Genomic DNA, 27201 nt, shown 5'->3' on the forward strand with positions numbered 1-27201 from the left:
CATACATACATTGATGAACTTATTTAGTTATCACAATCCTTAAAAAAGACAGGTTAAAAATATAAGCAAGCTGCAGGATTTTCCTCATGGCTTCTGACTCTACTTCCAGTTCTCCATCAGATCACAGTTACCTCTGTGGTGTAAATATATCAACACAAAAACAGAGAAACAAAAAGACACAGGCATGAAATGTGTCTTCTGCCTTTGTCACCTGGATTCTCCATGAAATAGCCAGATTGAGAGGATGTGACCTTGTGGGGCTTCAGAAACAGAAAAGAAGCTTTCCCTTTTCTGCACTAAGATATTCTTTTCCCCACTGCCTTTTCTCCTTATTTTTTCATTTGGTTCCTGGGATATCAAAAAAGTGAAGGTGCTCACTGAAATAGAGGAACCAAAGTTTGCCACAACACAAGGAGCCGAGTGAAACTGCTGAGTTTCTAGTGTGGAATCCTGGAAAATGAGATGTTCCTCAAATTTACATTCAATCACCACAGAAGTTTATAGCTGGAAGATACACAGTATAGCTGTCCACTCTAGCCCCATTATCTACTTGATAATGGAAGTAAAACCAAGAAATATTAAGTAACTCACCCAAAGCTCCTAAGGTGGCATTGCCTAGCATTTCGTGGCACCAAAAGGGAAGATACAATTACATATTGCTGAATTACATCAATTACCAGATAAATACATCAAATTCACCAAATAAATTAAAAGTGTGACTTTGGCAAAACAATTTAATGGCTCAGAGGGTGGTGGGAGGCCTCATCTGCTTTTACTTTGAAAGAAGAAAATCTCTAGATTTTTGTCTATCTTTAGAATATAATGTACAGGACTCAGCCTTCTACTATAGAGTCAAATGCTAAATTTTTGGCTGAGGAGTTACGCTACTTATATGATAAAATCATACATGTCAAAACCTACCATATTTTATTAAACAACATCATGTAAAAGTCTGATTCAACAGAAACATTGGAGAGTGGTGATTTTCTTAAGTATGTGAAAGTATGTGTATTTGTTTCCAAAAACATTTAAGTGGCCATGATGGAATTATAAGTTTAAACAGTTTGAGTCAAACAGATAAACTTGCATGCATGAAAGCACATTAAACAGACTGGTTTGGCTGGGAATATTTGTTGCAACTCTCAAGGTCAGATACATTTTCATGTCTCTTCTCAGTCATTGCTTTCCTCCCACTGTATTACCATTTTATCATTTAAATAAATGCAATTCATCTTTAAATGAATATAGAAAAAAGAATCTAGACATTATTTCTTTAGCAATTTCCCTTATGCTTATCTGGTTCAGAAGGTCACATGGTATATGGCTAAATAATTTTCCCAGCCCATATGCCACTTGGAAAACTCACAGTGAGACTTAGGTTGATGAATGAACAAAGATTATGAGAATGTTTTCCAGAACCGTCATTTAGACAGCAGCACTAATCTACTTTGACACATAATTACACATTTAGATAACCCCACTGTAACTACACACGTGAGATTTTCTTGAGTAGAAAACCAGAATGGATCAGATAACTTATAATAAGAGAAGCAGCAAGGGAACCTCTTTTATAGTTGAACTTTTTTTCTTCAAAGTCAGGAACTCTACTTGTAACAAGCCTGTCTCATTCTTAAGCCTTTGCATATCTTGCTGTAAGTCTTCCTCTAGATATGCTTTTGATGTTCTGTCACTATGTGGTGGAGAATAACTCACCTTTGCTAATTCAGGTTTCATGCTTTTATAGATATTAGCAGTGGGACTGTCATATGTGGGTCCCTGAAACACACTTGCCAAACACCTTCTAAGCTTTAGAAGAGCTTCTAAGTTCCATATGGCTTGTGGAACAAGCGATGTATTGGTTTTCGGCTTTGTAAGTGTCTGCAATAGCAGAAATACTGTAGCTTTCTATTCGTATCACATGCTTCCATTCTTTGGAGTGAGCAAACCACAAATCAAAAAGACTTTTTGGATCTACAGACTGAGGCCAATGTCTAATGACTAATTTCCAATCTGTGGTATTTTGGGTTATATTTTCTCGTATTTGCATATCAAACTCTTGGTCTTTTTTCATTTCAGCCATAACTACTGGGTTCCTTAATTTTTCAATTTCTGTATCATTACAACAATTCTCTTTCTTCTTCATCTCTGTGAGAAACAGGCTGCATGTCTGGTTTGTTATAATTTTTACAGTCTGATCTATTTTCATTTGAATAAAGCTTAGAAGATGACTGGCAAGTGTGTTGGAGGGACCCAGAGTATAAATGCAATGAGAAGACCTGAGTGAGATGGGCTCCTTCTGTTCAGCCAATGCCTGGAATAGCACAGAGTTAGACACTCCAGGTGCATCTGCTTCCTCACCATCAGGGATAGGATTCATCAGATTACAGGGCACTCCCTTTAAGTTTGTCCGTCTTTAGAGTTACAATGTAAGAGCTCTTCCTCAGGACAAACAGTAATTCTGGATTTTTCAAAACTTTCACCAATCTTCAGTTGAACTTTTTTGTAATGAATTTTTTTTTTTGAGATGGACTTTCACTCTTGTTGCCCAGGCTGGAGTGCATTGGCATGATCTTGGCTCAACACAACCTCTGCCTCCCATGTTTAAGCAATTCTCCTGCCTCAGCCTCCCGAGTAGCTGGGATTACAGGCATGCACCACCACACCCAGCTAATTTTGTATTTTTAGTAGAGATGGGGTTTCTCCATGTTGGTCAGGCTGGTCTTGAACTCCTGACCTCACATGATCTGCCTGCCTCAGCCTCCCAAAGTGCTGGGATTACAGGTGTGAGCCACCACGCCCAGAATTGTAATGAATTTTAAAGGAAGTCCTGAATATACAGATATATCCTCTTTATTACAATTCTTACTCAGTTCTGGTTCTTGAGACATTTTTTTGCAGGTGCGAAAGTGGAAAATTAATTTGCTTCTTTTGTTTCTCAGATGTCTTTTCTGACAGGGTGCATGTTTTAAAATTAACTTTATTCTAAATTGTTTCTCAGATGTCTTTTCTGACAGGGTGCATGTTTTAAAATTAACTTTATTCTAAATTAAGTATGAACAAAGAAAAAATAGAAAATAATTAAAACTGAACTTTGAAACTTAATCTATGTTTTACTACTCCTAAATTACTGGATTATAACTAAGAAGTAAAAATAATTTCCCTTAGCTTAATATAGGGGAAAAACGTGAACCAGGAAGCTTAACTCTCACTGTTTGTTTGGAGTAAACTTAATTCATTATCAATTAAATCTGACAGAAATAGGTTCACAGATGATATGTAGTATCTAAAGGCTTTCTCTCTTGAAAATATTTTTACCTCAGCATACCCTAAATAGTGAACCCCTACAGTGAATTCATATTTCTAGGATTAATTAAAGAGTAGGCAAATGCTAAATTATTAGAAGCCAAAATGAATACCAATCAGAAAGAAGAAAATTTTGATTCTACTTCAAATGTTATACTGTAATATGATAGTGTTATCTAGATAGGTTATCTGCTTATATCCAGGTCTAATATATTCTAAGCTCCACTAGTGACAGTGCTTTACAAATTTTAATAGCATTTTCTACTTATGTTAAAACAAGAAAGTTATTGTTTGCACCCTGACACCAAAGTCCCATTCTGGAAAGCATAATTCTCTCAATAGGCAGTTGGATTGCTTTTATGACCCCATCTTCTCCCTGAACATAGACACTGAAGGCAACCAGAAACCAAAAAACAGAAGAAGTCTTTAACCTCAGCACTGGTGACTGGCAACATAAAATTGCAGTTTGAACCACCGGGAATGATGACTCCTTTCACATGAGGTGAACTCAGTGGCCATCACCGTTCAATTGCTCATCATTTCTCTTGCTTAGTAATACAACTCAATTTTTGATGTTACCTTCTTTATCAAGAAGAAGATTATAAAAATAAAAGAGCAAAGAGAGTTCTGGAAATTCCTGGCCTCAATTCCAAGGGTACAGATAGCTATGAGTTACTATAGACTATAAGAATATTTTAAATTTTATAACAGGCTAAAATATTTTAAAATTCCACATGAAATTATGCTCTGTTGGATTCTAAAAGGATAGTCTAAAAGGTCACTTCATTTGGACTATGCTATGTTATTAAAGAAAAACAAACAAATAAACCAATATTAAACCAGAAATTTAAATTGTTATATACCTGTGGCTGTTTATTTTCACTTCTTTCAAGCCTTTCTTGCTTTTCCTCTGAAGCCACTTTTAAGTTGTGTTCTGCTGACAAATCCATATGTTTAGTTAAAATGAATGACTTAAAAACTATAATCTTTATGAAAATTGATACAAAACAACACACACTTTTCTTTTATAAATTGAGAATTTAAATGAAGCTTAATGTTTACTGGAATATTTACATTTTTAAGAAACATTTCTAATTATCTAAAACTTTAACAAACCACTTGGGGAGACGCTAGATATCAGCAGGTTCAAGCCATGCAAAAGTCTCAGGGTCACCCAAAAATTATTCCTCCCAATATAAAAAAAAAACTGCTGGAAACAAACCAAAATTTAAAAATACAGTAAAAACATATAAAGTAACACTTTACTATTCTCTGCTTCATAATAGTATCTTTTTAACAACATGCTAAGCACATTATTTACTAATAATTTGCAAAATTTTTGTTACTGTTATACCTTTATAGTGTACACCCTGTTTTTTACATCTGAAATATTTTCCTCTACAATTCTGACGAATTTATTTTTGTGTTTTAAGACTCAGAATGTAGGCTGGGCACGTAGCTCACACCTGTAATCCCAGCACTTTGGAAGGCCCAGGTGGGATAACTGCTTGAAGCCAGGAGTTTAAGACCAGCCCAGAGACCATAGTGAAACCCTGACTCTATAGAAAATTTGCCAGGCATAGTGGTCTGTGCCTACAGTCCCAGCTACTCAAGAGGTTGAGGCAAGAGGATCCCTTAAGCCCAGGAGTTTCAGTTTGCAGTGAGTCTCGATCATGCCATTGCACTCCACCCTGGGTGACAGAGTAAAAACTTGTTTCCAAAAACAGAAAAAAAAAAAAAAAAAGGAAAAAAGGCTCAAAATTCTATGTGAAGTCCTCCCTGAATCTGGCTATCTTCCTCCACATACACAGGTGTCTCCTTTCTTGGGGCTCCCTTAGTACTTTTTGAATTTTTCTAGTGTCACTTCACCATCTGAGCTGCACATCAGGTCTTTGCATGTCTATCCCCTTTGTTGCTAGGCTGTAGCAATCATCTCTGTGTAGACAGTCTTTAGTTTACTAAATATTTATTGAGTTCCTGCTAAGTGGTAGGCACAGGGGTTTAAAGAATGAGAATAAAAGCTGTCAGGGATGGCTTTTCTAGAGATCATGCCTGAGCTGAGACTTAGACAGTGAGATTCACCAGATTAAAAGAGGCAGAGGGCAGGAAAGATAGCACATGCCAGGCAGCGGCAAGAGAGGGAGAGAAGCCTCCCAGAGCGTGTGTTTTTGTCTACATGAGAAGGATGGTGACAGGGGCATCACCAGCAGCTCAGTAATGCCAGAAAAAGGGGCAGACAGAGAAAGGGCTGCAGATGGAGATTTGGGCAGAAGCCAGTTTCTGAAAGCCTTATATAAACCAACTATTATTGTCATTTCTTAAATTTTTTTAAAAAGCAAAACAAATTAGAAAAGCATAATTCCAAGAAAAAGACCAACATTTTATTTTATTGTATCTTATCTTATTTGACTTGAATTTTCTGAGAGATGGGGTCTCACTCTGCCACCCAGGCTACAGTATAATGTTGCTATCATAGTTAACTGCAGGCTCAAAGTTCTAGGCTGAAGTAATTCTCCTGCTTCAGCCTCCCAGGTAGCTGGAATTACAGGTGCAGAACACCACACTGAGTTACAGTTTTTGCAAAATAGTCACGGGGTCTGGCGATGTTGCCCAGGCTGCTGGACCTCCAAGCCTCAAGGGATGCTTCTATCTCAGCCTCCAACACTGACTCATTACAGGCAGAAGCCACCATCCCCAGCAACACCAATATTTTCAAATGAATAAACTGGAGCTCTATCATTTTATTTTATCATGGATGGGTGAAAACCTTGTAATGGACTGATGTACTCCATGGATTTGTGACAAGGAAACTATACCATTAACTACGGCTGAAGCTTCCCTTGTCTCCCAGTCTCTTTACATGGTTAAGAGTAGAGATACTCAAGTGTCTTACCTTTTGCACCTTCTTTTCTTTTTTTCAATTTTTTTCTTTTTTTTCTTTTTTTCAAATTTTCAGGCTTCATAGCTGCTGTTTCTGTCAAACACGCAAACTTGTTAGATATTCCTTCTGGAAAACATCATCCCTCTGCCTCCTTACCTGGCAAAGTTTCACTTACTCTGCATGCTTACCCTAAATCCTACCCATTAGAAGCTTGCACTCATCACCACAAATTTAAAAGTGAATGGCATCTAATGAACATACTAAATACATAGTAAATAATAACTATATGCTCCCAGGTGACATCTATCCTCCATCTATCCTCTACATAATGGGTCAGCACACTGCAGACTACAGGCCAAATCCTGCCTACCATATGTTTTTTCTCAATGAAGTTTTATGAGAGTACAGTCATGCCTATTCACTGACATGCTACCTATGACGGCTTTCACACTACAATGGCAGGGTTGAGTAGCTACGACAGAGACCACATGGCCTTCAGCTGCTTAAATCGTTCTTGAAAAAGAGAGAGAGAGACCACATGGCCTAAAATATTTCCTATTTGGCCCTTTACAGAGAAAGCTTGCCAATCCCAGCTTTATACCCTGAACAGAATGCCCTAAATCTCAAATTGAATCTAATGCCTCCCCTGCTTACAATTTTCCAATGAATTTCTAGAGCAAACACTGCTGGCTCCCTACCCAAGAGCAGTTCCTTGTTGTTTCTTGCTGGAGAATCACAAATCTATGTGGATATTTATTATCCCAATACCCCTCCTCAGCTTCAAAACATAAGTGATTATTCTAAGCTAATCATATAACTACATTTGCTTTCCCAGTGCCTGGTTTAGGAATGACCATGTGGTGTGACACAGCTAATAAAATATTACAGAAAGGGCTGAGCACAGTGGCTCATCTCTGTAATCCCAGCACTTTGGGAGGCCGAGGCAGGCGGATCACGAGGTCAAGAGACTGAGACCATTCTGGCCAACATGGTGAAACCCTGTCTCTACTAAAAATACAAAAATTACCTGGGCATGGTCGCATGTGCCTGTTGTCCCAGCTCCTCGGGAGGCTGAGGCAGGAGAATTGCTTGAACCTGGGAGGTGAAGGCTGCAGTAATCTGAGATCATGCCACTGGACTCCAGACTGGTGATAGAGCGAGACTACATCCCCGAAGGAAAAAAAAAATTTACAAAAAGTCCCCTGCATGCTTCTGAATTTTCTCCCAATTTAAAAGACACATGTGAAGAAAAGCAGCCCTTCCAGCCTTTAGATACTGTCTTGTGAGAACATGGTGTTTGGAGCTGTTGCTAAGTAGCCAACCATGAAGGGAGACATGAACAAGACACTGCCAACAGCATAACTGAAAGAGGAACAAGTGGAATCCAATAATATCACTGGACAACCAAAACAAGTCTGGTTCTTACGGTTTTGGCCACTGTTAGGTCTTCCAGTATTTGCAGCCAAAAGCATTCTACCTCAGAAGTTTCCCCTGGCCTACAGGATAAGATCTACTCATTTCTATACTATTAAAAGTCTTTTATTGAACTTGTTTCTAGACACAGGTAAAACAACAACAAAGTCTTTCCTAAGCTTGCCTTCACTGACACGTACTAAGTATAATAAATAATAACTATAAGCTATTTTCACCTCATTACCAAGCACTCCATATATTTTTTTTTGCACTAGTAAATTTGAACTGCTCATAAACTCTACAAAGTTCACTCAGGTGTCCTACCTTTTGAACTTGCTCCTTGTGTTTTAAAACTTTCATTCTTCATGGCTGCTGCTTCTGTCAAACATGCAAGCTTGTTAGATACTCTTTCTGCCAAGCATCATCCCTCTGCCTCCTTACCTGGCAAAGTTCCACTCACTCTGCACGCTTACCCTAAATCCTACCCACATTTTAGAAGACTGCATTCATCGCCACAAACGTAAACGTGCCTGGCACATACTGAATGTGATACATATGTAATAAATAATAACTATAAGCTCCCAGATGACATTGGACACACAGTAAGCACTATTTCAGGTAGTAAATAAAATAAATAACAGTGGTAATAACAATCTCCCAACTGTATTTTTAAATGTATTTTGTAACATTGGAAAAATGCTTAGTCTGTAACAGATACATGATAGTTATTATTTAAGTGGACAAGTATTTGAATGAATTAAAATATTTTTCTTAAAAACTCTGTTGAAAAAACACAAAAATTAAACAGTTATCTATATTCTATTATGAGCACCCTAAAGACAAAAACTATGTCAATTCCATCTTTGTCTCCTGCAATTTGCCAAACCTAACTTATAGAAGTGGTTTGATAATTATGTACTAAATTAACGGTGTCTTTATACAGTTCAGATTGTACAATGCATTAGGTGTTACATTTTTGTTATTGTGAACCATTTTTATAATTTTATTATAATTTTTGGAGCCTAGAGTTTGGCTATTGGAATATTTATTATGATTATCTCTTGCCTAATGGTAACAGAGTATTTTTTTTTTTGAGATGGAATCTTGCTCTGTCACCCAGCTGGAGTGCAGTGGTGCATTCCGGTTCACTGCAATCTCCACCTCCTGGGTTCAAGCAATTCTCCTGCCTCAGCCTCCCGAGTAGTTGGGAATACAGGTGCCCACCCCCATGCCTGGCTAATTTTTGTACTTTTAGTAGAGATAGGGTTTCACCATGTTGGTCAGGCTGGTCTCAAACTCCTGACCTCAAGTGATCTGCCTTCCTTGGCCTGCCATGTGCTGGGATTACACATGAGCCACCAGGCCCAGCCTGGTAACAGATTATCTTGTTCCAATAAAATTACTATTATTATGATAATTATCCAGCACATAAAAAAACACAGCTTGTTCTAAGAACTGAATATATCTCATGAGGTTCCACCTTATGGTGAATAAATTAAAAATAGACCTTGTTTGTATAAGAATATGTAACATAACTTCTGCTTCTTGGAAAGGAATTACTTTTCTGTCTTCTGCATTCAGTAGCTATCTTCAAAAATAATCTCCTATTTGTATGGGTGCACATTAGCTCAGTTTTATGGTTCTTATTGCCATTTGTTTATGGTGTCAGAAAGGGATTGTTGAATTCCTAGTTCTAAAGACAGTTACTTTCTTAGTGACACAAATTCCTGTGTAACGCAGTTGACCCTTGAACAACAAGAGTTTGAACTGCAGGGGTCCACTTATATGCAGATTTTTCTTCTGCTTCTGCAACCCAGAGACAGCAAAACCAACCATTTTCTTCCTCCTCAGCCTAATCAACCTGAAGATGATAAAGATGAAGACTTTTGGGAGGATTCGCTTATGTTTATGAATACTAAGTATATTTTTTTCTTTTCTATGATTTTCTTTATAACAGCTTCATTTCTCTAGCGTACTTTATTCTAAAAGCATAGTATATAATAATGCAACACATACAAATACGTGTTCACTGACTGTTCATGTTATCAGTAAAGTTTCCAGTCAATGGTAGGTTATTAGTAGTTACGTTTGGAAGGAGTCAAAGTTATACTCAGATTTTCAACTCCACAGGGATCAGAGTCCCTAACCCCCGCAATATTCAAGAATCAACTGGAATTAATATTTATTTACTAAATGTAAACCATTGACTATAAAAATTAAATAGAGGATCCATTTGCATAACAAGTCCAATTTGTAACAATGTAATTACAGAGGAAATTGCAACATATTAACTTAAACTAATTTCTTATTTATATTAATACAAAAATATGTAGAATTTCAGGGATCATAAGTAGGTAAATGAATTTTTTCAGACAATACGGTCTGAGATTGAGAATTAGCTACAACTTCTTAAATAACTCTGAATTCTAAACTAAAGAAATTAAATTTAAAAAATTAATTTATATATAAACATATTTTTTTAAACTGCTCTTTTATGATTAAAAATATGTAATCTTACTCTTTTTGTTTTCTTTGGAGATAGAGTCTTGCTCTTCCATCCAGGCTGGAGTGCAGTGGTGCAATCTCAGCTCACTGCAACCTCCACTTCCCGGGTTTAAGTGATTCTCCTGCCTCAGCCTCCCGAGTAGCTGGGATTACAGGCGCCCGCCATGATGCCCAGCTAATTTTTGTATTTTTAGTAGACATGGGGTTTCACCATGTTAGCCAGGCTGGTCTCAAAATCCTGACCTCAGGTGATCCACCTGCCTCGGCCTCCCAAAGTGCTGGGATTACAGGTGTGAGCCACCATGCCTGGCCTGTAATTTTGCTTTTTAAAATCAGTAAGATCACCAAGGGAAATGAGAAATTTACTATCAGAAGTCTTACCTTGATTGTCATTTCGAAGATGATTTTTAAGCATCTTATTTTTATGTTCCAAAATTTGTTGTTGGATGCTATGCATAATAAATGTAATAAAATTAGTATTTTAATAGTGATATGAAAAATATTTACCAAACAGATTAAATTCTTAAAGCATTTCAGACAATGTCAGAGCTAATATCAGAAATCTAATGTCCAATACACTTTAAAATTTTAAGCTCTATAAACTTATTAAGCTTCTAATTAAACAAGAAAAACAGGAAGTACTCATAAACTGAGAAAAGCATAGCTCAGTAAATTAATTCTAGTTAGCTTAACAGCCTGGAAACTGTCCTGCATTCACAGTAGGTCCTCGCTCTGTAACCAATAGGTATTTTGTTTTCAGACCAGTTGTTTCTCTTAGCCTCCATGGCTTCTTCTAAAAAATAAAGGTTTTACTACTTGACTTCACTAGGTCATTAGGAGGATGCAATGAGAAAACATGTTTAAATGTTCAGAGAAATAGTAAAGCAATGGAAAAATTTATTCTTGAACTGCATTGCTGAAACCATTTTGGAATCTCAAATAAAACCTGATGAGTGTTTTTCCATAGTTTCTAATATTTGAATGTCACAGTTTTCAGAGAATGTTATTAAGTGCTAATTTTGGTTATTAGTTCTATTCATTGTGGCTTGTAGTTCAGAGCATTTTAGCTAGTTCATAACTTGTAACTAAATTTATATACAAATATATTATTATCTCATTAAAACATATACTCTAATTGTCCCCTGTTACTGAGCTCATCAATCACACCAAGGGCAGAAAACTAATAGGTGTCAAAACCTGGCTGGGACAACTACCATTCCTTCTCTACCTCCTCAAACTCAGAGCCAGCAGGTCTGTGTTAGAGGCTGCATCTTTTTGGTCCTCTCCAACTGGCATACAAGACAAAGCCCTGCTTGTATTGTTTTTCAGTTCCATGAAAGAGATGGAAGTTGATGTTTCCTCATTTCCAAGTCATGTACTAACAACATATTTGCATGTAACTTCCCGTGTGCTACTCAGCTCTGTTCTCATTTCACAGATCACCTTACATGAATACTTTTATAATGATTTTCATTATAATATAAGAGATTATATAATATATAATTATATAATATATAGATTATATAATCTATAATAATTATATATAATATTTATAATAATAATATAAATATTAAATATAAAAATATAAAATATAAATAAAATATAAAATAATATAAATATAAAAATAATATAATTACATATAATATACAATAATTATATAATATATAGATTATATAATCTATATGTAATATAATCTCATATAAATATAAGAGATTTTCATTATTATGGAAACACATTATTTGAGGGGCCAACTCCAAGTTGGTCCCCATTACTCTATTGAAGGATAATGTACACAGGTCAGAAAAAAGCCTCAAGGTACAGATGTGATAACAAAAGGCAAAGAGACCTCTGTTCTCTTCCTGCAACATTATTTGAACATCCCTAACTGTTGAGTACAATCCCAACTAATAGTTGCTAGAGAAAAAATGGACACTGGTCTCAAAGGATAACATACCATGAAGGTATAGGCTAAGCCTAGCCAAAAGGTGGGTTACAAATAAGATTTTTAGTGTTGGGGGAAGGTCAACTTACTCACTATGTGTGTGGGTAGAGCCAGGAGGCCTCGCTGCCAGAGCAGGGTGCTGGGAACAATGGCTGAGCCTATGTACATGAACTAAAAAACACTGTAGCTGTGGGCCAGGTGTGGTGGCTCATGCCTGTAATCACAGCACTTTAGGAGGCCGAGGCAGGTGGATCACAAGGTCAGGAGATCGAGACCATCCTGGCTAACATGGTGAAACCCCGTCTCTACTAAAAATACAAAAAAAATTAGCCAGGGATGGTGGCGGGTGCCTGTAGTCCCAGTTACTCAGGAGGCTGAGGCAGGAGAATAGCGTGAACCCAGGAGGGGGAGCTTGCAGTGAGCCGAGATTGTGCCACTGCACTCCAGCCTGGGCGACTGAGCAAGACTCCATCTCGAAAAAACAAAACAAAACAAAACACTGTAGCTGTGGACTCTGTGTATGAGTCACCATGACGAGTGAGGGATCTGAATCAGTAAGGGCATCCTGGTGGCAAAAGTCAATCATTACCAGATTGCAGGACCAGTTACAATGGCAGCAATACAGCAAGTGAATCAATGGAAACAACAGAATGACTAGAATGGCCTTTTCCCCTCTTCTTCTGACTTGTAAAGCAAGATTGTCTTCCTTGGGCTTAGGGAACCCCTTAGCTTTTTGAAAAATTCAAAGGAGGAAGGCATAGGAGGTAGCCCCAGGGGATAATACAAGATTTTCTGCTAAAGTGGACATTTTGAGACCCAATAACTAATTAGAAAAGTCAGGCCAGGCATGGTGGCTAGCAGTTTGCGAGGCCAAGGCAGGAGAATCACTTGAACTCAGGAACATGAGCAACAGAGTGAGACCTTGTCTCAAAAAAAAAAAAAAAAAAAAAAAAGGAAGAAAAAAAGAAAAAGTAAAAGATGTGACATTATTTCTATCTCATATATAAGAGTTATACTTGGAATAAAATGAACAACACTGACATTCCTACGGATAAAGGTCTTTAAAAGTCCGGAAAGAATCTTGCACTCATTGCTACTTCTAACTAGTCTAGCTTTCTGTGTGATTTCTGGCTAAAAAGTGGACTAACTTGTTGCCATTCCAAACTACCTCAACCAAACTATGAACTGTCACCTAATGTATAAGAAGCAATAGTTATAATTATTTAAAACATTAATTTAGTATTAACCGGTCTTTTAATATAAGCACATACCTTCTCAAATCACAACAAAAAGCATAATCCTCGGCAGTTTGGCCAAACATGTCTTGAGAAGAGATATGTATATTTTGTTGAAGCAGGAGGGTGACGATACTTGACAAGTTATGCTGTACTGCAAGTATGAGGGCTGTTCTAAAATAATAAAGAAATAACAGCACTCAAGAACTTTGATAAAGATATTTAATTAGCAAATTGGATACACTTTAACAATTTCACATCTTGCCTGTCAGGATAGACATAATAACCATTTACATGTACTAGCTTATGTGTATAAGCATCTTGGGTGCTCAAGTGTTCATCTTGTTAAATTACCACCAAGGCTAAAAGGCAGGGACAACAAGCAAGCTTCGTGTCCCATTGGGATATGATGTAATACGAACTGCTAATTTATAGTCCTTTGATGGCCAAGAAACTGTGCTGAGGTCACTTATCTAAAGTGGGCAAAGATTTAGGTGAAGATTTTCCCATTGCTTTCCCATTGCTTTGAATTATATTGTAATTCAAAGTCAGCTAGGGATCAAATAAGTAAGAGCTATCTGCAGGCTGAAAACAACAGCATCAACAACAACAGCAACAACTATAATAATAATAATAATAATGATAATGGTAATAGTAGTAGTTGTAAACTGAAAGTTAAAGTCTACACTTCATAAAATTAATAAAATACAAAACCCCTTTAGCTAATATAAGATTACAGGACAAAAACATCAAATTACAAATAACAGTCTATAAAAGAAGATGAATCCTACTATATACTGTTTTTTATGTTGCTTAGTCCAAATAACTTCTTTTCTACCTGATTATTCATGTTATTTTTTACTATATGCCAATAATTATAAGTTTAATCTTATTAACATTTCTGACTTGAGTGACTGTTACCACTCTAGAACACTCAGGTTTTTAGGAAAAAAGAAAACAAAAAACAAAAACTATTGCACCTTTTGAAATTGTCAACGGCATGTATATTTGCCTGGTTCTTCAATAAAAATTCCACCATATGCTGTCTCCTGGAATTTATAGCAAACAAAAGTGGAGTGTTTCCCTCCTGTAAGAAAGCAAAAACAATTTATAATTCACAAAATTACATATTTCTCCACTGAACTAAAAATCTACTATAAGATGCTATGAACTTAAACATGCAATATAGAGAGAAAGTAAATGCAAAGCAGTCCCGTCCCTTTCACTCTGTGCTTTCCCACACACTGCCTTGAAACACCCCTCCTCTGCCTCCCCATGTTAACTTCGGTCATCTCCAAAACTCACTTTATTTACCAGTCCCAAAAATCCTTGCTTCTATCTCAGCATTTAGCACAGTCCATTGTAATTATTTCATTGTTTCCCACTGAAACCAAGAGATTCTCGAGGGCAAGGGCTGTATCTTTTTTCTCTATAACCCTAAAACCTAAGACATAGTAGCGAATGCTTTAAGTTTTTAAAATAAATTAATGATCTAAATTATTACCTCTAGAGGAGTGTTTCTTAAACTATATTTCAAAGAGTAGTTGTTTTACCGAAAGAACTGTACCCCAACAAAAAGATTCCATGATCATCTGCATTTGAGAAGTATTACAAAACTATATTACATGGCCAACAATCTAGAAATCCCTTGAACTTTGCCTAATCTCAGTTTGACAACACTTTTTGTAGCAAACATTAACATTTTAGGAACTAGAGTTTCAGGGATACAGTTGCCAGAGCTTCCCAATACAAGTGGAGGTTTCCTCTGGGTGGCACAAACTTGCTTGATTTATGTCTATCAATGGTCTCAGGATGCCAATGTCAGGCACTCCTGATCCAAAGGGGCCACTAAGGAAATGAGCTCTGAATTAAGAGAGATTGGCTTCAAATGCACTTATTTTCCTTATTATTAAATACTCCATGGGATTTCTCCTAATGCAAGAGGATAGATTTTTATCTTAACTATTAGAAAGCTCAGTATATTCTGTGTAAGAGAGACCAGTGAAAATTTTTTGAAAATAAATATTAAAAAGCAAAGCTCAGTAAGAAATTCTATTCTCAATTATAATGATAATCCTGGGACATTAATGCAACTTTACTTTTTAAATCCATTTGTATTGATTTCCATTTAAATTGCTATTTAACATTATTTTTTTACTTTAGGCAAAATATAAATCAGAAATAAAAATACAATGGCTTATCAAAAAAAGTTCTAATACTGATGTATAGGGCTTGTTTCTAGCATAATAAGAGCCAATAAGTCACTTGCACTTTTTTTCTTTTTTTTTGGAAATGGGGTCTCACACTGTCACCCAGGCTGGAGTGCAGTGGCATGATCTCCGCTCACTGCAAGCTCCACCTCCCGAGTTCATGCCATTCTCCTGCCTCAGCCTCCCAAGTAGCTGGAACTACAGGCACCTGCCACCACACCTGGCTAATTTTTTGTATTTTTAGTAGAGTTAGGGTTTCACCGTGTTAGCCAGGATGGTCTCCATCTCCTGACCTCGTGATCTACCCTCCTCGGCCTCCCAAAGTGCTGAGATTACAAGCATGAGCCATCACACCCGGCCGTCACTTGCATTTTTAAGGGACATTGCTGAGAAGAAAGATATAATGTCTGCAATACTCATAATCTATCCACTGCTGAGCAGGAATAACCTAAAAGGGCTTCTAGGCATTCTTATGAGCAGATGACTATTTGTGGTATAGATATAAAAAAAGAGTTAAAAAAACTTCTGAATTCTAAAATTCAACTCTATAATTGAGGGATTTATATAAACTATAGACTATATATTATGAACCAATATATGCTGTCTTGAAAACCTTGAAATCTTTATGAAAATATACTATAAAAAAGGAGTTGTAAACTCAAATACTTGTAAGGATGAAGGAGGTTACCTAAGTAAGTGAAGTACTCAGGTGGGCACAGTAGCAAACTGGAGAATATGTGCCTCCTACACAGGGCAACCTCTGCGCAGCAGACCAAGCAGTGATGTGGTTCTGGGGACACCAGATTTGTTTCTTAAGCCTGAGGTCCAGACTTCTGCATGAGTCCACTAAAGTTTACATGTTGACTCAATTCAAAGAGGCAAAGAACAAATCTATACGCCACATTTAGGCTATAGCTCTTGTGTTTTTATATTTGCTGTGAATGTGTTGCTAAATGATTGTGTATAAACCAAGTATTTGCATGTGGAACTTTTTCTCTGTCTAGTATCATATGTTTAATAAAAAAACTCAGGCCCTGATATATACGTAATAAAAATTGCTGTTAACACTCATAATACCCACCTCAAGAATTTTCCCAACATTTATTAATTTGCAATCTATGTGTACATAATTTTCCCAGATTGTTAACCAAATAGACAATTAGTTCATAGGAATGCTGAAACTAAATTATTAAAAGAATTCCTATTGCATTCTCACTGACTTCAAGGATTTCAGTGTTTAAAACTGACATCCTGATAATGCCAAAGCTCTATAAACTTAATAGACATACTGAGATAGTCCCTCATACAACTGCAACTGAAAAAAAAAGGTTCAAGATTTGCTACTGATCTAACTGAGAAAATCTCACTTGTAATGAACATTTGTTGATACATAATCACTTGAATGGTGACAAAGGAACATGAAATTGTGAAAGGGTCAGCCTCTACTTATTGAAAGATTACCCACGAGTAAATTGCTAAAGACTTTCTGAATGGCAGTGAATGATTCATGGTGGGAAGCAAAAAGTGTTATTCTGTAAGCTGAGCGATATTGCCAATGATATTTCCTTTCACTTCCCAGTCACAAACGTAGAGAAAGACAGATAAGTCAGTTTAATGTTATTGGAAAAGAGAAATTTGAAGAAAGTAGCACCTATCAAATGCCAACTCTTTTAGAGATTTCTTATGTCTTTGAGATACGGGAATTTATATCCTGCACTTATCTATTCTGTGCTTCTTAATCAGGAGTGTATTCGAACACTGAGGTTTTTTTTTTTTTTTTTTTTTTTTTTTTTTTTTTTTTTGCTCTTGTTGTGGTAAGAGACAAGAGTCTTACTATGTATTTTTAGTAGAGACGGGGTTTCACCGTGTTAGCCAGGATGGTCTCCATCTCCTGACCTCGTTATCTGCCCGCCTCAGGCTGGACTCAAACTCCTAGGCTCAAGCAATCCTCCCACCTCAGCCTCCTGAGTAGCTGGGACTACAGGAACATGCCACTGTGCATGGCTTCAAGAAAATATTTTTAACCATACATGTTCAGAACTTATTAGATCTATTACATCAAAATCCTCAGGGGAAAGCCTACACTTGTAGACTTTTAACAAAATTTCCCCAGGTCATTGTAATGCACAATCCTAGCTGAGAAATACTGCAGCAGACAATCACTTCAGTTTCATCTCTCACCCACATGGCCAATATCCTTTATCAGCTTGGGATGTGGCCAGAGAGAAGAGTATGAGATAGAGTTATGTATTAAAACTCCAATTAATTTTCCTGGGTGTGGGTATAACAGGGACAAGTAAACTCAAAATCCCAGTTGATTTTGCTATTTATAAGCTGCTTATCTCCCACATTCCCACCAAGATATTCTAGATTTGAAAGGAGAGTTTAGACTCTTATCTAAGTGGCTGTTTTTGCCAGGATGGGTAATAAGTCAGTTACTAATTTGTTCCACCCTTTGCTGAAGTGTTTCTCACTTCATCACCGTATATTCACTGCCAATCTGGTTTCCTCAGAGTCCTCTAAAAATTAATCTTTAGGCAAGTTTCAGTCACTCTTTTTACCAAACCAAAAATGATTACCCCAAAGCTGAAGAGCGCTTTGTCTCAATACATAAACTGGAAAAACAACAAACTAAAAAACAAAACCTATTCTTGGCATTTTCCCTCGTTACCTAATTTCCAAGTGACCTGCGTGTTTTTGATTGCTCTCCTTTTCCCTTCCTATTTTTCCCTCTTAAACCTTGCCCATGAAAGATACATCCATTTTGTTAGAAAACCATCAGCAGCAAGACTTCTATTCATTGTAAGTTGCTTTAGTTTTGGGTTTTAAGATAAAGCCTATTTCCAGGGCAATTTTTTTCCTGTGATGTTTTTACACTAATTAGAAAAAAAATACACCTGGGGTAGGAAACAAATACTTGAAAAGAAGTTTTACCTTAACAAATTCACAAATACTTCCCATAAGTGCACTAAAATAGCTGTGCCCTCTAATGCTTCTTTAAAAGTATCAAAATTTAAAGTAAAATTTTAGACAATTAAGTTATTTCAAAACATTTTCATTCAGGAATACTTGAGTTCCAAATATGAAAAATTGACTCTTACCTATGTCAATATTAAAACAAACATTTTGAAAAGAAAGTTGATTGATCTGTACCTTGTTTAGTGCTTCAATATTTGCATGGTGGGAAAGCAGTTTTTCTGCCAGTGAAGTCCCCTCATTATACACGGCATAATGGAGAGCAGTGTTGCCGTAGATATCCTTAATGTTTGGATTGGCGCCATGTTTCAGGAGAATAATGGCACAAGCCTCTTCCTGGCAGTGTACAGCCTATTAGTGTTAGATAAAAAACTAGACTATAAATTCTAAGAATTCAAAATACATATTCCACAGGTTTCACCAACTAGCTATATTTAAATGAGACAAATTCATTTTAATTCTATGTATTTAAATCAAATCCATTTCATGCTGAGTTGGCTACTATATACCTTCATTAAAGGTGTCCTGTTTAGTCTATCACAGATGTTGATCTGGCATCTTCTGTCCAGCAAGAGAGTGACCACTTGCACACGGCCATGGACACAGGCCAAATGTAGAACAGTCCTAGGAGAGCGAGAGGGGTTTTCAGGAAATGTAGTGCAATATCTCAAAACCTACAATGGTTCATGTAATTGTAAACATTGAATGACATGTTATTCCTCTGCCTTCAAAACAAATAATTTTCTTTTGAAGAAAGTACAATATTTATTAGCTCTTACTGCTCCCTACCTTAATGAAACAGCAGCCTATTTGGATAGAATGAGCTTGGTGTTTGGATTCAGCTTAACTAGGGCTTGAGTTCTACTTTGAACTCGGTCACCTACCAGCTATTGCTTAGCCTTTCTGTGCCTGAATTTCCTCAATAATAAAGATGACAACAGCAGCTAGCTCACAGGACACCACTGTGATGCTTAAATGAAAATCTTCATAAATCAACTGTTTCCAGAACAAGCAACAACTCAATAACTGTTAGACTTTTGTTTGTTGAGACAGGGTCTTGCTCTCTTGCCCAGGCTGGAGTGCAATGGTGTATTTATGCCTCACTGCAGCCTGGCACTTGTAGGCTCAAGCAAACCTCCTGCCCCAGCCTCCTGAATAGCTGGGACCACAGGAGTGCACCAGCATGATCAGCTAATTTTTAATTTTTTTTTGTAGAGTAGGAATGTCACCTTGTTGCCCAGGCTGGTCTCAAACTCCTAGCATCATGGGAACTTCCCACCTCAGCCTTCCAAAGTTCTAGAATGACAAGTGTGAGCCATGCACCCAGCCAGATGTGATAATTATATTACTACTATTTAACAAAGACATTTTAATTAAGTAAAATGATACAATTATTGCTATTTTGCAGGATGATTTAAAGATTAGGTCACATTTTAGCATATCTCATATTGGAGCGGTATTTACAATTCATAATTTTTTATAACTATAATTGGTAGCATTTAAAAATCATCTCATTAATGTAGAAAATAGTAGGATATCACACAATCCATGAGGCCTTACATTAAGTAGAATACTGTATACACAGCAGGTCTAGGGCAGTTCTAGGCATCTAATTGACACTTAAATACATTTTAATTCCTAAAAGTACCATGGGGAAAGAGCACTGAAATAACAACATATTTTTTAAACAAATTACTTCTTACTTTGATTTTTAAAAACGTGCAGCTGGCCGGGCGCGGTGGCTCACGCCTGTAATCCCAGCACTTTGGGAGGCCAAGGCGGGTGGATCTCTAGGTCAGGAGTTCAAGACCAGCCTGGCCAACATGGTGAAACTCTGTCTCTACTAAAACTACAAAAATTAGCTGGGCGCAGTGGCAGGCACCTGTAATCCCAGCTACTCGGGAGGCTGAGGCAGGATAATCGCTTGAACCTCGGCAGCAGAGGTTGCAGTGAGCTGAGATCACACCACTGCACTCCAGCCTAGGCGACAGAATGAGACTCTGTCGCAAAAAGAAAACAAACAAACAAACAAACAAAGAGACGTGAAGCTAAAGGAAACTCATGATTGAGATGAATAGGTATGGCTCATTTTAGTCAACACTTAGATTTACAGAATATATGCAAATCAGACTTTCCAATGATTAATATTAGTATTTAAGACTGATAAATTTTCAAAAGGGCAGTTAAAGGTTATCTCTTATTGTTTTCTACCTTCAGAAATGCTTTTGCTTGAAAGGTGGGAGAAAAAGCTTCAATGAGATTAAGTCCTACTATTCCCATTTTAAATCTCTCATCGTGCTCAGGCAGAACAGGTAAACATAAAGTTTTTAAGTATGGAAGCATCCTGAGAGATAGTGCAAAATATCTGCTACATAACATATTCAGGTTATGTTTGATGAATAAATGGATTGATAGAATACAGTTGGGGAGCTCAAAATTTTTAAATACAACTTCTATAAACCAATATTTTTGTGATAGTAATAATATTTGCTATTTGTTATTTTGATAAGACAACTATAATGAAATGATTAATCTATCAGTTTGCCTATATGTAATGAATCTATACATAAGAAAAACATATATACATAATAAAGTATATACATAAAATCTGCAAGCACAGATAAAAAGATTCCCTTTTTACTTCTGAAGAAGCTAAAAGTTCAAACAAGATAACAACCCTCACAATAACGATAAAAAATAGTGAGAAATTATTTTTATCTGTACAAGATTCACATTTCTCTCTTCCCAAAATTTATTCCATTAATAATAAATTTTTACTAGAAATTTTATAAGTGCTCACTTCAGAAATCAAAGGTAAGAAAAAGGAACAAAAAACTTTAAAATACAAATGCTCAGAAGTTACAAATTTTATCCTATTTTGTACATAGTTTTGCCTAACACCAGACCATAGTATGTTTGTGTGTATGTGCAAGCAAACTGATTTGTTTTTCCTCACTGGCTGTAACAAAATGCATCTTCACACATCAACATACTTCTCTACCTATTGCCACCTTCAATGGCTACATACCCATTCTATGGGTTCTTGTTAACATAAATGCTGGGGAAAAAAAGTGCATGTATCTGTATTTTCTGAAGGTATTTTAATACAATGGAGTTGATGGGTAAAGGGCATATACATTTTTAAAATGTGGTAATTATCTCCAAATTATCCACTTGAAAAGTCATCAGCAACTTACACTTCAAGCAGCAGTGTAAGTGCCACTGCTCTTTATTCTCACAAACACTGTGGATAGAAAACAGTCTCATTCCTCTTTTAACTTAAATTCTCTTATGAGAAACACTAAGGATTTTTTCCTATGTACATAAGTAACTTGTGGATCTGCAAAAAGTACTTTGCTCACTGTTAGAGTTCTTTTCTTGTGGATTTGATTGGAAAGAATTCCCTGTAAAATAAAGATGTGCTTTTTATCTGTATATATGTATAACTGATATACATAACATTATGTTACTAATAGATACAATTTGTTATACATATAATCAGTAATATATATATTATATTTAATAAAGAATAAATTCCCTGTAGGATGAAGATACACTTTTCATCTGAATATATATTTTTATATATTAGTAAAAATATATATAGTAAATATTTTTCAAGTGTGTTATCTTTTGTTAATTTTTTTCTGATACACAGGGGATTTTAATTTTAGTTTGCTAAATCAACCTTCAGAATGCCTGCTTGTGAGGTCATTCTTAGGAAGGCCACTGTTAACGTAAAATGTACCTGTATAAATAAGTCTTTGTGTTTTCTTCTGGTACTTTTCTAATTTTGCATATGTAAAAATTTCAGTCTGTATTCCATCAGGAACTCATTTTTGTGACATAAAATTTCATTAGTTTTCTTCACACAGCAGGCATTTTATTAATAACTCGTCCTTTCCTACTCATCTGAAATGTTACCATTATCAATCCCTATGTATATATCTTACATATATTTCAGTGTTTTTGGATTTCCTATTCTGTTCCATTTATTTATATGTGTTTTTAGCTGTTAGTAAATAATTAATTGTGGGAATTAATAGCACGTTTTGATATCTAGAGGAGCAAGTCGTTTTTCACTCCATTATAAATACTTTAAAATGTCATCACAATGGTAAGACAGACAGCAAGTGTCATGCAAAAATGATAAAACCTTGATATTTTCATTCGGTTTATGTAAAACTGATAAACATATTAAGAGCTCACATTTTGAGAAAACTGAGTCTTCTCATTCAAGGAACCCACCTCCCACTTCCAGGTGTCCCTCTAAGAAGCCCCAGTAAAGAACCTATCTACCTAGGTGGATTCGGATGTAAAACCGACACAGGGTTTTATCTGAGAACTCTTCGCCTACTGAAAATGGCTCATGGTATTTTTGACATGGGAATGAGTTCTCATTAGGCACCTCCCTATCATGTATATGGCTCCATGTTTTAAACGTGGATATGCTTAACTTTGTGAGTTAAATCACTCCAATTATCCACCAAGCGCTGCAGGCGGGAAATTCCCAGCGATGGAAAGCAGCTGAGGCTCCATTTGGCTCCGCGGCTCCCAGGGTCCCGGCGAACTCCGACGACCCCGCCTCAGGCGGTGCGGGGAAACCGGGCCTGGGGGCCCCCTCCCACCGAGGGCTGAGCCCCCGCTACCTGTCTTTTCTGTCGCGGGCGTCCAAGTCCCGGAACCTGCGCGTCAGGCAGTGCTCCACCTCTGCGGCGTCGCCCTTGATGGCCGCCCTGTGGATCTTCCGCAGTTCCCAGTCCCGAATGTGGTACCCCCGACCCGCATACTCTTGGTCCATGGAGCTCAGGAGCGCCTGGCCCAGGCGTCTCCCAAAACTGAGGAGCTTCCTCATGGTGGCGACTTCTCAGATGCCCACCACCCGCTCCTGAGACGCTGCGGCTCCTCGTGGCCTTTCCACCCCCACCCAGCTCCAAATTCGAGATCCCCCTCCCCACCCAGCGATCCACCCCTAAATCCAAGATGCACCCCCAAACCCGCGATCCACCCCCAAACCCGCGATGTAGCTCAGAATCCGCGATCCAGCCCGGTCCACCACAGCCTTCAGCAGCGACACTCGCAGCCTCCGACCTCTCGACAGAGTGAGCCCAGTAAAGCGGTTAGGCGCGCGCCTACAGCTCAGCGCCAGCCCGGACTCCGGAAGGCGCCCTCGAGCTCGCGTGGCCCGCAGAGGGTGACTGCAGCTCGGGCTCAGGCGCCGCTGGCTTGCGGGTTCTCCTGGGCTGGCGCGGGACGTTCCGGAATCGCAGGCGCGCATCCCTTCCCGCCTGGCCGTGACTCCCGCCCTTCTTCTCCGAAGAGAGATCGGGGCCGCTCCAGGGGCCGTCCGCGGGGATGGGGCTGAGGGTCGGTTCCTGCCCCGGTGCAGCCGCCGCCGGGCAGACCGCCTGGCTTGGCCGCAGCCACGGCGACATCTAGCCACGGTTCTGCGAGGCTGGGCGCGCCAGCCAGCTTGGGAGTTGCCCGGCGCCTGTAGCTGGGCGCCCAGGTGGTGGAGCATGGCCTGGGCGGCCTCTGGATCGCGGGTGCCCCTGGCCTGAGAGCCCGCCAGACCCTGCCCCCTCCCGGCTCCTCCTCTGCCAGAGCTCGAGACCTCTAGCCAGGGGCCCTCTGTAGCCACCGGCGATGGGGCTGAGGGCCGGTTCCCGCCCCCGTGCAGCTGCTGCAGGGCAGACCGCCTGGCTCGGCCGCAGCCACAGGGACATCTGGCCCTGCTTCCGAGATGTGGGGAGTGCGGGCGGGCTCAGGAGTTGCCTGGAGGCTGCTGCCTGCACACAGAAGGCGGCTGCAGCTTGGGTGGCCCAGGCGGGCTGGAGGTGCATGGCCTGGTCGGCCTCGGGATCGCCAGCGCGCCCAGCCTCAGGGCCCCCAGGCCGTGCCTCCCGCCCACTCCTCCACCTGAGGGAGATCGGGGCCGCTGGCATGGGTACTCGGCAGTCACCCCCTGTGGGGTTGAGCGGCGGGTTCTCAGTTCTCGCTCCTGTGCAGCCGCCGCCGCCGGGCAGAATGCCTGGCTTGGCCGCAGCCACTGGGACACCTGGTCCTGGTTCTGCGATGCTGGGAGCGCGAGCGGGCTCGGGGGTTGACAGGCAGCTGCTGCCTGCACACAGAGGGCGACTGCAGCTGGGGCGCCCAGGCAGCGGAGCATGGTCTGGGTGGCCTCTGGAATGCGTGCGCGCCAGGCCTGAGGGCCCCCCTGGTGGTGCCACCTGCCCTGGTCTTCCTCTGCCCGAGCCTGGAGCAGCTGAAATGGCCACTCTGCAGTCACAGGGGATAGAGTTAAGTTTTCTTATCCCACGCATGCACACGAAAAGGTAACTATTCTGTGAGATAATTAACATGTTCATTGACTTCATTTTGGTAATCATTTCAGAATGTGCATATAAACGCATCACATGTACAATTTTTATTTCTCTATTACACCTCAGTAAAGCTGAAATAATTAACAGGATTGAAAGGATAAACCCACAGTTCTATAGTCACAGTTGGACACTTCAATACCTCATTTTAATTAATGGATAGAAAAACCAGACAGAAGCTTCATGAGAAATACAAGACTTAAACAACAGTAGAAGCCACTGAGAGCTAATACACATATACAGAACAGTCCATCCCAACAACAGCAGAATATACATTATTTTCAAGTTATGTGGAACTTTCTCTAGGATAGGCCATATCTTCATCCACAAAATATGTCCTAATCATTTTTAAAAGTTTGAAATCCTACAAAATATAATTTACAACCACAATGGAAGAAACAACAGATAAATAAGTGAAAACTGGAAAATTCACAAAAATGTGGAAATTAAACAATACAGTCTTCAACTACCAGTGAGTGAAAAAATAAATTACAAGCAAAATTATAAAATATCTTGAGACAAATTAAAATAAAAACAAAACATACCAAAACTTATTGAATGCAGTGAAAGTAGAGTTCAAAGGAAAATGTATGGATATAAACAACTACATTTTAAGAAAAAATCTCAAATCAATATCCGCACTCTATACCTAAAGGCAGTGGAAGAAAACAAAAAAAGACTAAATCCAAAGCTAGCAGAAGGAAAGAAATAATAAAGAGCATAATTAGAGCATAAATCAATAAAATAGAAGGTTGGAGAGCAGTAGAATACATAAACATAGATTCTTTGAAAGATCAAGCTTTTCACTATATTGACTGAGCAAAAGATGGAAGACTAATTATTAAAATAATAAATGAAAGCAGAGCCATTACTACCAACTTTACAGAAATACAAAAGGATTACAGGAGTATACTGTGAACAACTGTCCAACAACAAATTAGGTGCCCTGGATGAAATGGACAAATCGCTAGAAAGACATAAACTACCAAAGTGGCTCCAGAAGAAAGAGAAAATCTGAATAGACCTATAACCTAGGAGACTGAATTAGTAATCAAAAGCGATTACTTGTTATTCATTAATAAAATGCAAGACAAAACCAAAATGAGATGCCACTTTGCATCCACTAGTAAGGCTTTCATAACAACGACACAGAAAATAAATGTTGCTAAGGAGGTAGAGAAATTGGAGCCCTCGTGAACTGGCTGCTAGGAATAGAAAATGATGCACTTGCTGTGGAAAACAATTTGGTGGTTCCTCACAGAATCACACGGAGAACCAGAAATTCCACTCCTAGGTATTATTCACACACAAAAAATTGGCAGCAGGGGCTGGAACAGATATTTTTACACCGAAGTTAATTGCAGCATTATTCGTTATAGCCAAAAGGCAGAGACAACCCGTGTCCATCAACAAATGAATGGATACACAAAATATGATACATAAATAATAGAATATTATTCAGCCATTAAAGAGGATGAAGTTCTGATACATGCAACATGGGTGAAACTTGGAAACATGATGCTGAGTGAAGTAAGCCAGACACGAAAGGACAGATGTTGTATTATTCCACTGATATGAAATATCTAGAATAGGCAAATTTGTGAAAATAGAATGAAGATTAGTGTTTCCCAGAGACTGGGGAGAGGAAGCAAGGCTGAGTTATTGTTTAATGGGTACTTTATTTCTGTTTGTGATAGAAATGAAGATGCTGGTTATACAAAACTGGGAATGTACTTAATGCTGCTGAATTATATACTTAAATTTAAAATTTTAACACAATTTAAAAATTTAAATATAGATCTGAGAATTATTCCTATATCCATTTTTATTTAAAAGTTATTTGCTCAATTGCCAAATATTAAGGTTTTTCTGAATATATTTTTGTTATTGACTTAATGTAGTCCTATTTTGCTCAGAGTACAAACTCTGAGCAAAATTTTGATTTATGATTTAAATCCTTTTAAATTTATTGAGAATTATTTTATGGTCCAGTATTTAATATATCTTGATTAATGTTCCACATATACTTGAAAAGCAGATCTGATGATCGTCACCTTTACTCTGTTGATGTCTGTTTCACACATTTTGAAGTTTCACTAGGTTCACCCATTTAAGATTGTTAATTTTATGAACTGGCCTATTTTGATTACGACTCGACACCTTTATCTTTGGCAGTACTCCTGTTCTGAAGACTTTATCTAATATTAATATGGGCACACCAACTCCTTTAGGATTAGTATTTGCATGGCACATTTACATCTATACTTTTGCCTAAATGTTGTGTCTGTATCTAAAATGTGGTTCTTGTGAGCAGCATAGTGTTGGGTCTTGTTTATTTATTTATTGTTTAATCTCATCT

General features: G+C 38.2%; 1 protein-coding gene across 3 annotated transcripts in view; it reads right to left on the reverse strand.

The window, feature by feature from the left end:
* The window catches only part of ANKRD18B (ankyrin repeat domain 18B), a 51881-nt gene extending 28338 nt beyond the window's left edge, over positions 1-23543 (reverse strand). For 2 of the 3 annotated variants that reach the window (XR_010148717.1, XM_063787849.1), the window contains exons 1-10: positions 23112-23543; positions 18975-19089; positions 18643-18816; positions 14260-14366; positions 13316-13453; positions 10484-10551; positions 7922-7975; positions 7212-7346; positions 6197-6277; positions 4167-4240 (exon numbers count right to left, since the gene is read on the reverse strand). Coding sequence is in view for 2 of the 3 variants with exons in the window: in XM_063787849.1 (XP_063643919.1) it covers positions 4167-4240; positions 6197-6277; positions 7212-7346; positions 7922-7975; positions 10484-10551; positions 13316-13453; positions 14260-14366; positions 18643-18816; positions 18975-19089; positions 23112-23317 (1152 nt within the window). In the remaining variant the exon portion in view is untranslated. The remainder of the gene's footprint in view (positions 1-4166; positions 4241-6196; positions 6278-7211; positions 7347-7921; positions 7976-10483; positions 10552-13315; positions 13454-14259; positions 14367-18642; positions 18817-18974; positions 19090-23111) is intronic. The other variant, XM_063787850.1, reaches the window with a different exon arrangement.
* Positions 23544-27201: the final 3658 nt, after the last annotated feature.

Source organism: Pan troglodytes, chromosome 11 (assembly GCF_028858775.2).
Source record: "Pan troglodytes isolate AG18354 chromosome 11, NHGRI_mPanTro3-v2.0_pri, whole genome shotgun sequence".
NCBI lineage: Eukaryota > Metazoa > Chordata > Mammalia > Primates > Hominidae > Pan > Pan troglodytes.